Below are 10,709 nucleotides of genomic sequence, written 5' to 3'. Positions count from 1 at the left end.
GTTAAATTTTTAGAAACTAAAATAATAATATTAAATACAGCTATTAATTTATTAGAGAGTTAGAAAGTTCGGATAGAAATTATTTGTGTATTCCACTATTCCTAGTGAGAATGAGAGAGAGAAAGATCAGAAACCGTAAAAGGGGTTAATGCTACTCTCTTTCTCTCTCTTTGGACGTTGGAAGCTTTAAATGCTTCACTTCACTTTACTTTACTCTCTCTCTCTCTCTGACACCAACCTCGCTTCTCTTTAATAGAAACACACACATCTCTCCATTAAATAATCACTACTATTTATTATTATTATTATTATTATTATTATGCTTTTTCTCTGACTGCCATAATGCACACACATGCTTCAAGCTCTTCACTCTTGCTTCATTTCAATTTCAAGCTGAAAACTGCAACTCTGCCCAATCCAACACTGGCTGCTTTAATGGCTTCTCCAACCCCGAGGCACCCCCTTCTTCCTAACCATCATTAAATTCTTTATACCTTCTTCTTCACTCTTTCACCCAATTCCCTGCTAGCTTATTAAATCACTTCCCACTGTAACAATGAAAAAAGCAGAAAAAAGAATATGAGAATAAAAATCAAAATTTTCTTCTTTTTATTGCATAAGAAGCTCAACTCGGCAACACCCATTTTTGCTTATGCGATTTCCTTATAGAATTTGGTTCCTTTTCTCTGAGTGTGTGTGTTCTTCTTCTTCTTCTTACTTCCTGGAAAGTGGGAACGCATTCATGTTATAGTACCATGTGAGTGTTGTGTTCTTCTTTTTTGAATGGACGGGATTTGAAAATTCTGAATAGTTAAGACATCCACTGTGATATTTTGGATTCTTGCAGAAATTCTTCATCCATAGTGTCTCCTTTCTATATAGCTTGTTGTCCTTTGAACACTCCTTTTTTGGCTCAGAAGAAACTTCCCTCCTTTTTTGTTTGAGGCTGTTTGGTTTGTTGTTTGGTCTTGTTTGGTGGTGCATATGCTGTTCCTACCAAACCTTCTTTTTCTTCTTCATTGTTGAAAGAAAATGTTAGTGTTTTTCAATTCCTTTGGAATTTGAGAAAAACTTTCCCTTAATTCTGTTAGATACATAGATCACACTATGAAAATGAAGGTGCAATCATATTGCATATTCCTACTACTGTTTCTGATTCTTTTTACTTCACCAAAACCAGTGCTATCTGATGACACTTCATTCAATGATGATGTTTTGGGTTTGATTGTATTCAAAGCCGGTTTGGATGATCCAAAGGGTAAACTTTCTTCATGGAATGAAGATGATTTAACCCCTTGCAATTGGGATGGTGTGGATTGTGACCTTTCAACAAAAAGGGTCAATTCCCTTGTTCTTGATGGTTTCTCTCTTTCTGGCCATGTTGATAGAGGACTCTTGAGGCTTCAAAATCTAAAGATTCTCTCACTTGCAAGGAACAACTTCACTGGCACCATAAACCCTGATCTTCCTTCATCACTTGGTGGATTGCAAGTTGTTGACTTTAGTGACAACAATCTCTCTGGTTCAATCCCTGAAGGGTTCTTCAACCAATGTGGCTCTCTTAGAACAGTTTCCTTTGCCAAGAACAACCTCACAGGTCAGATATGATGCTCATATGCTTCAATTTTACTTGTTTATCACTATATGCATCAAATACTACTATCATATTCAGTACTAATATTCTTATTTGTGCAACATAGCAGGTAAGGTTCCTGATTCCTTGAGCTCATGCTCCACATTGGTGAATGTTAACTTTTCATACAATCAAATTTCTGGTATATTGCCATCTGGGGTGTGGTTCTTGAGGGCAATACAGTCATTTGATCTGTCAAATAACTTGCTTGAAGGAGAGATTCCTGAGGGAATTAAGAATCTGTATGATTTGAGGGAGTTGAATTTGCAGAATAATCACTTTAGTGGAAAGATTCCTGAAGAAATTGGAGGGTGCTTGGTTTTGAAATCAGTGGATTTGAGTGGTAATTTTCTCTCTGGGGAACTTCCTGAGTCAATGCAAAGACTCACTTCATGCACATCACTCAGTTTGCAGAGAAATTCCCTCACTGGAACCATTCCTGATTGGATTGGAGGGTTGAAAAGTCTAGAGATTTTGGATCTTTCAGCTAATGAACTTTCCGGTTGGATTCCGAAATCATTAGGGAATTTAGACTCACTGCTTAGGTTGAATTTGTCCAGGAATCAGTTCACAAGAAACTTGCCGTTTTCGATGGCGAATTGTTCTAAGCTTTCGACATTCGACATAAGCCAGAATGAATTTTCAGGCCATATTCCTTGGTGGATATTCATAATGGGTTTGCAAGGTTCACCTTTCCATGATCTTGAAGTGTTGGATTTGTCATCCAATGCATTTTCTGGTGAGCTTCCATATGGCATTGGGAACCTTAGCAGTTTGCAAGTGTTGAATGTTTCCGGCAACAATATCTCTGGCTCGATTCCTGTGACCATAGGAGAACTCAAATCTTTGTACATTCTTGATTTGAGTGACAACAAGATTAATGGAAGCATTCCTTCTGAAATTCAAGGTGCAAGTTCACTCAGTGAATTGAGGCTACAAAGGAACTTCCTAAGTGGGAGAATTCCAGCCGAAATCGACAAGTGTTCATCTTTAACATCTTTGTAAGCTTTCAAAAACCATAGTTTCAATCTTTGATGCCTTACTCTATATAACATACATTGATTTGTTTGGTTATGCATTTCAATTGAATTGTACAGGATACTTTCTCACAACAAGCTTACTGGTTCAATCCCAGCATCAATTGCAAACCTCACCAATCTTCAATATGTTGATTTGTCATGGAATGAAGTCTCTGGAGGTTTACCGAAGGAGCTTACAAATCTTTCGCACCTTCTTGGTTTTAATGTATCCTACAACCAGCTTCAAGGTGAGCTACCAGTGGGTGGATTCTTCAACACCATCTCACCCTCATCTGTCTCCGGCAACTCATTGTTATGTGGTTCTGTTGTCAATCAATCCTGTCCATCCGACCACCCGAAACCTATTGTCTTAAACCCGAATTCTTCAAGTTCCAACTCCAGCATTTCGGCCCAGAATCGCCATCATAAGATCATACTCAGTATCTCAGCTCTTATTGCTATAGGAGCAGCTGCTTTTATAGCCGTTGGTGTGGTGGCTATTACAGTCTTAAACATTCATGTGCGCAATTCAATGGCTCGTTCGGCTGCTCAGTTTGCATTCTCTGGTGGTGAGGACTATAGTGGTTCGCCCGAAAATGATCCAAACTATGGCAAGCTTGTCATGTTTTCTGGTGATGCAGACTTTGCAGATGGAGCTCATAATCTTCTTAATAAAGACAGTGAAATTGGCCGTGGAGGATTCGGAGTTGTTTATCGCACTGTCCTTCGAGACGGCCACTCTGTTGCAATCAAGAAGCTTACAGTGTCCAGTTTGATCAAGTCCCAAGATGACTTTGAAAGGGAAGTGAAAAATCTCGGCAAGGTTAGACACCAAAACCTGGTGACACTCGAAGGCTATTACTGGACTTCATCTTTGCAGCTTCTCATTTATGAGTACTTATCCAAAGGGAGTTTGCATAAACTCCTCCATGATGATAATAACAGCAAAGATGTCTTTTCTTGGAGACAAAGGTTCCGGATTATTCTCGGCATGGCAAAAGGGTTAGCTCATTTGCACCAGATGGACATAATCCATTACAATCTTAAGTCAACCAATGTACTGATTGATTGTTCCAGCGAGGCGAAAATAGGAGACTATGGCCTAGTAAAGCTATTGCCAATGCTAGACCATTGTGTTTTGAGCAGCAAAATTCAAAGCGCGCTCGGCTACATGGCTCCGGAGTTTGCTTGCCGAACAGTTAAGATAACCGAGAAATGTGATGTGTATGGCTTTGGAATCCTTGTTCTTGAGGTGGTGACTGGAAGAAGGCCTGTGGAATACATGGAGGATGATGTGGTTGTTCTTTGTGACATGGTGAGAGGTGCATTGGAGGAAGGCAAGGTTGAGCAATGTGTTGATGGGAGGCTACTTGGTAATTTCGCAGCCGAAGAAGCGATTCCTGTGATCAAATTGGGGTTGATTTGTGCCTCACAAGTGCCGTCGAACCGGCCGGATATGGCCGAGGTAATCAACATACTAGAGTTAATCCAATGCCCTTCAGAAGGACAAGAGGAGTTAGAATGAATTTTGATGCAGTGATTTCAGGAAAACAAGAACAGTATTGCAGTAATTGGTGAAGAACAATCCAGTTTGAAGCTATACACATGCAAAGAATTTTCAACCAAAACTTTCCTTTGTTTAAGTTGTTGCAATTTTTTGTATTTTTTTTACCAGATTTATTTTCCTTTTATTTTTTGGTCATCTCACTTTGTATTGCTGGATTTTTCTTCACCAGTTCAAGAGTTAAACAGAATGATATCTTTTAACCACAATTTTTCTTTTAGATGATAGATTGCATTAAAGTATTTGGTGCATTTTTTCTATGTTTCATCATGTCCTTACTAGTTACTACTTATGAGTATCGCAAAACTAGTGAAAAAGGAATATTGATTCATTCAATTAGTTTATATTTGATTTGAATAAAGGTAATTCCACATTTTCAAGGATCACATCTTTTCACATCTGGGGTATGACTCAAAAATGTGGAAGCTTGTACAAATCAAATATGAAAGGTATCATTGTCAATGATGAAAATGTGAATTTGATTAGTGTGTTCTTGACTTTAAAGGGGGAAACTCTAATGCAATTCTAGGTGTTAAGGAATCATTTATTTTTTAATTTTATTTTGAATCACAGGTTAATGTATAAAAAGTTTACACGTACATTTAACTACGTATTATCATATATGAAAAAAGAACTATTTTTATTCATTGTATGAATAATTATTCAAAAAGATGAATTTAATTGAATCAATATTAAAATTAAATTATATAAAAAAAAAATCCGAATAAAAATGCCAAACAAGTTGCTTTTTTAGTTTCAATTCACATGTGAAGCCAAACTTGAGATTTAGAAATAAAACCAAAAGCAAAAGGGAACAAAGCTAAGTGCTCTGCGGCGCATTGTTTAACTTGGATAAAAAGTGTTGTTATCTAATCATGCAATTCTATAGAGCATTGTATTAATTCAATCTATTTACTATTTGATTAAATGTTGGTTTCGATATTTATAGAACATTCTAATCTATTTGATTAAATGTGGTTTTTTCTGAAAAAGAGATATTATATAAGTTATTAATTTGCATTTTATATTTTTATTTATTAATAAATGAGATATAAACTTTTAAATTGATATTATGTCTCTCACATGTAATGCGCATTTATTTTTTTATAAAAAGAAAATAAAATGTGAGCCACTACTGCAAATAATGCTGGAAACAGGGAAGGAGGAAGAAAAAGAAATGGTAAAGGCAAAAAGCACTCTTTTGCTTTATTGACACTTTAAACTCGCATTAATTCTTTTCTTTATCTTAGTAAAACGTTCCACACCAGGTTGGGGAGAACTTTAGCATTATAAAAAAAAAAAAAATACAATAATAGTTAAGTAGTTAACTTGACCCTCAGGGACTGGCATTTCAGTTTGTGCTTGTAATTAATTTTAATAATTATATCTTATATGATACTATAAAATATTGTTTCATGTATAACTTTTGTGAAAGTATTGAGACCTTAAACATGTGTATCTTACTACTATCTTTTCTTAAACTAAATTATTGAATACGTGCTAAGTAGTAATGTAGTATAATCTTTTCGAAAATACCCTAAAAAAAATTTAATTTTTGATAAACATACTGATTAGTAGTATTATAGTAAGATTTAACTAATTTGTGTCTTAAGAGTACATTTTAAAAATATAATAATAATAAAAATTAATACTTTTAATATATTTAATACATTAAAAACGTAAAAGAAAAATTAATTTTGTAATAATTTTTATAAAATATTTTTTTTATGATATACTTAACACATGCCTTTATGACATAAATTAGCAAAACTTTTATAGTAATAATTTTTTCTGAAAAATATCCTAAAAAAAATTCAATTTTTATAAACATATTCATTGAAAAAAAACATTGTAATCATATATATCAAAATTACGAGATCAATGTCTCTTGTAACTTTAAAAGGATTTTGCTAATAAGTGTTTTAAAGACACTAATTAAGAGTATCGCAAATAAATTATTAATTATTAAAAAATAAAAACATAAAATTAGCAAATTTTCAATACATTGAACAGTCCAAATTTGGCTAAATCCATTTTAAAATAATATGCTAAATAAATGCATTGTTGTAAATGAGAAAACCTTATGAAGTAGGGTTCATGGTTCTTGGTGGACATAATGAAAGCACAACACAAAGATGCCCTAAAAAGGAGCACCAACTAAAAAGCTTTTTCAAACGGCAACGTTTGGTGCAGTGCACTGTAATCATGCCATGTTCCACTTCCAACAATGAACACTTTCCCCCCATTGTTCTCTTCACACAAAAGAATTAAAATTTAAAAAGTTTGATGATGTAGCTTATTGATTTAACCTTACGCTACAAATAATATACTATACTAAGATGAATAATATGTCCAAATGTAAAATAGAAACATGTAGATGAGTGTTATCATTGTGGTTACGGATTATCTACATTCAAACTAAATTATGGCCTAACAAATTTTTATTTTGTATTTTTATTGTGCCTTAAGCTAAACGTTTTAACTAATCCGGTTGGTAAGACTTTTGTTGAGTGTAACACTTAAAAATTAAAATCAAATATAACCTTGTCATAAGCTTGCTCTTTCTAACAAATACATTCTATAAAACAAAATCTTGGCATTTTAGGTTTTATATTGTCTAACACCAAATATGTAGATGAGTCTAAGTCTGTCACAAACATAAAAATTGAGGATGAAGGAAAAAATAATATACTTTTAAATTTTTTGCATAATCTTTTTTGTTTATATATATGAATTTATCTAATATGTATTATAAGAACGTATTTTAAGAATACAATAAAATATTTTCTTTTATGATATCCTTAAAATATGCTTTTATACACGCATACTAGAATAAACTCTCAAATTATGGGTCTCTAAAACTCTAAATTTTGGTCCCATCCAATAACAATAAATAAATAAATCTCCAAATCTATCTAGAGTACTATCATGCATGATTGCATGTGCTACATGATCTGTTCAAATGTGTGCAATACATTATTTATTTGTGTATTGCTCCCACATTTGGGTTTTACTTTGTGGAGACACGATTAACAAACTCAGTCTTGGCCTTGAAGAAGAATAAAGTAGTGCATGGAACCATAATTATTCTTAGGTGCGTATGCCTTTCTAAATAAGCATGCGTAGATGAGAAAGAGAAACAAAGAGAGCCAAAGAGTGATGACATAGAGTGTGCATGAGTGCATTTCAAATGATATATCATTGCTCTATGTTTCAAACTATTTGAATCTTATGTGTATCATACAAACACTAACTTTAGGATATTCAAATGAAAATCATACACTAATCTTTGTAATAAACGATTTGAAATCTTTTGTTCTGAATATATTTTGAAGATAGTGTTCTTCCCTGGTTTTGTTCTTGGTCTAATACTAAATTAGGGTTAATGAAGCAGATACATTTGGGTAATGTTTAGTGGAATCCCATTCACAAAGGATGGGAATTTTCAAATGATAACTTGAAAATCTTTAACTTGGATGAACCAAAGATCTATCATCCGTTTACTAATCTTTAAGCCACGAACCAAGATAGGGTACATTGGTAAGGAATAAAGTGCAAAATATCCAACTATATACTAAGAATAAATAACCAGTTTCATCCTTGAAAGATTATAATTTTGACAAAACAAACTTTAAAAGATATAATAATAAAATGACCCCCATCCCACCAAAATTATATGTTCAGTTTGACAAACTGAACCAAATATTTAGTCAATTACTTGTATACTTATATATATTTGATTTATTTTGTCAAATAAAACATATCTTTGAAAGTCATTTTGTCACTTGCATCTTTGAATTCTATTTTATCAAAATTGTAATTTTTTCCGGGTGAAAAATGACTATTTACTCACCATTTTACCATCATTCACCCCTAGGTATTGTATGCTCTTAGAGCACACATTCAATGCAGATTCTAACAATATCCACTACTACATATTTGATATTTTACTCCAAACACCTGTGAATAGAGAAACCTGATCTCCAAAAGTAACCCAAAAAAACAGTTTTTAACTTACATTGTTTGCATGAGTTCACAAAAAAGGTATAGAGATATGTATGGATTTTATAAAGGGAACAAAAATATTCTTTACCTCCTATAATTTGATTTACAGATTCCTTTTGTCTCTCTAGTAGGCCACAGGGTATTCACTACTACACTTCCAATATTAACAATCCAATGTGTAAAAAACTGTTACACACACTTTCCTTTTTTGCCGTCCCTTTGCTTTGACATGCATCAAAGTTAAGTCCCCATCAATCATATTTGTCAATCCTGAATCTTACCCTACAACTCAAATGTTACTTTCACCTTTGTTTTCTGCATCCACCCTCCTCCTATCACACTTTGATGTTCATATCCCTCTCCTCTAGTTGTCTTTTGCATGCTGCTAAAAACTAATTAATCATCCCAATTATCTTCCCATCCATCTTTGTTTGATGATCTAGCAGTAAGGCCATTCGCCGAGATGCTGCCCACATGACGCGTGCCCGGCGACTTCACTGCCACATCGTCATCCCAATCATCATCCCAGACCTGATCCCAACCTTCAGCAGATTCAATGTCATTGGCTGCGGCTGCAACAGTCTCAGGCATTGCCATTTCAAGCTCTTGGTATGGGACCTCGCCACGTCGCTTCTTCCCGAATTTGCAGCAACCCCATGTCCCTCCAAGAACTACTACTGCCACTATGAGAAAATAAGCGCCGTTGACTGGTGTTAAAATTTTATCACGAGAAGGAAAGTGAATAGGAAAATCCCCTTTGGGTTTAGGAATACCCATATGAAGCAGAAGCACACAATCTCCTTTTCCAGCATTGAAAGTCAGTTGGGTTCTTCCATTAGTAGCTAGTGTAATGTTAACCTGACAACGGAGAGCAAATTGCAAATAGTAAGAGAAATGCAAATCTTACACTTAATCAAGAAAGCAGTGAAGAGTTTCTAGTCATAAATTTATTCTAAAGATGTTGAGATGTGGTGGCATATCCACCGGGATTTGTTAGTGTGCCTCAGGATTAACTTTTGAAGACGACTTTGGAGGAGAATGCCATTATCAACTTACTAATTTAAGGCTTACTTATAATAAAGTTTGTACATTAATTGGTTTCTTACCATCAGTGGATTTAAACAAGCATTTAATCAGAAATCATTTACAGAAGAATTGAATTCAATAATTTCAGTAGCTCAGGAGGGTAATAATAAGTTTGGTGGATTGAACAGAATGAAATGCAAAATAAAGGAAATGGTTAAATTCTTGATGGTTACAGTATCGGAAATAAGGAAAACAAATGGAATTTTGACTGTGATTTATTGAAAATTAAGCTTCACAGGCAGCACCAATAATACTAACAAAGTTTTAAGAAGACTGTAAATTTGGAATGGTTAAAAACATCAAAACTTTTTTCTTTAGTTCTTGTTCTTCAATGTTCCTAGACAACCTTGTTTCTCTTCCTTACCCCTAAGATAAATAGAGTAACGGTCACTGATTCCACTATAATCCATAATTTAATAACTCTGCATCCGAATGAATCATAATATTCTGCAATTTCATAACCTACGGAGTTCTGCAAATGATGACCTTGATTCAAATAATAATCTATTTAACAACAACTAAGCCTTGTTTCACTAAGTAGAGGAATGGCTACATTGATCATATTACACCACAATGCCCAATCATAAATCAGTTTTCCATATTTGATCCATGCCATAAACTATTTAACAATCAGTTTCCCTAACACGAACCACGTCTTTTTTCCAAAATATGCCAAAACAAATGTTTGCAGAATATTGTTAATATACCATGTTTTATTACAATGAGTTCCAGCTATGATTCATATTGGAGTGGGAAGGAGTATAAAGATGAAAAACGCACCTTGAAAAATAAATAAAAACATCAATATGAAGGAAAAGATAAGCCGGCTCAAGATAAAAATTGACTAGATGATTAGTACCTTCACTGTTTTCTGTATGCCGACTTCAATGCCTTCAACATTACCTTCATTAAGCTTCACTTTGATGGTGTCAGATCCTCCATTATGAAGGAGAACAACCACATATCTTGGATCTGGTAATTTTTCCGAGGAACATAAATGCAAATGAATTTATATTGTTGAATTTTATGAAACCAATACTACAATACCAAAGGTAATTGAATGAAACCTTTTGAATTACTCCTTGCATTCCATATCGATAAGTCATTATAACTTGCTGTTACATTTATAAATTCATGTTTCTAGATAAATAGAGATATTTTAATATTTATAAATGTGCCAGAAAGTTAACATGACAAATCAAATATGAAATGCAGGGAGTATATATAAGGAGGCTTCTTTAGTAATCTTCGCTTTCATGCGATGAAGGTACCCGTTAAGGCTTAATAACAGGTGTTTTTTTATTTGTTCAGTTTTTTGCCCAGATGAAAATTTTCCTTTTATTCAACAATGACACAGATTTTTCACGTTGTTTTCTGTTTTTTAAATCATGTGAAGAACATG

At 33.8% G+C, this 10,709-nt stretch overlaps 2 protein-coding genes across 3 annotated transcripts in view; one reads left to right on the top strand and one right to left on the bottom strand.

The window, feature by feature from the left end:
• On the top strand, positions 819–4,421 carry LOC107639578 (leucine-rich repeat receptor-like protein kinase PXC2). Its single transcript, XM_016343118.2, has 3 exons — positions 819–1,597; positions 1,704–2,634; positions 2,731–4,421. The coding sequence occupies exons 1-3, from the start codon at positions 1,108–1,110 to the stop codon at positions 4,175–4,177; spliced, it is 2,868 nt and encodes a 955-aa protein (XP_016198604.1). The 5' UTR covers positions 819–1,107; the 3' UTR covers positions 4,178–4,421.
• The window catches only part of LOC107639579 (spore wall protein 2), a 5,928-nt gene continuing 3,425 nt past the window's right edge, over positions 8,207–10,709 (bottom strand). The window contains exons 3-5 of one of the 2 annotated variants that reach the window (XM_021121595.1): positions 10,167–10,279; positions 8,995–9,079; positions 8,207–8,904 (exon numbers count right to left, since the gene is read on the bottom strand). In XM_021121595.1, coding sequence (XP_020977254.1) covers positions 8,618–8,904; positions 8,995–9,079; positions 10,167–10,279 — 485 coding nt within the window. In that variant the 3' untranslated portion in view covers positions 8,207–8,617. Of the gene's footprint in view, positions 9,080–10,166; positions 10,280–10,709 lie in introns of both variants that reach the window. The other variant, XM_016343120.2, reaches the window with a different exon arrangement.

The sequence above is a fragment of the Arachis ipaensis genome, chromosome B04 (genome assembly GCF_000816755.2).
Source record: "Arachis ipaensis cultivar K30076 chromosome B04, Araip1.1, whole genome shotgun sequence".
NCBI classification, from domain to species: domain Eukaryota; kingdom Viridiplantae; phylum Streptophyta; class Magnoliopsida; order Fabales; family Fabaceae; genus Arachis; species Arachis ipaensis.
Note: the sequence above shows the minus strand (reverse complement) of the source record. Positions and strands in the feature narration are given on the sequence as shown.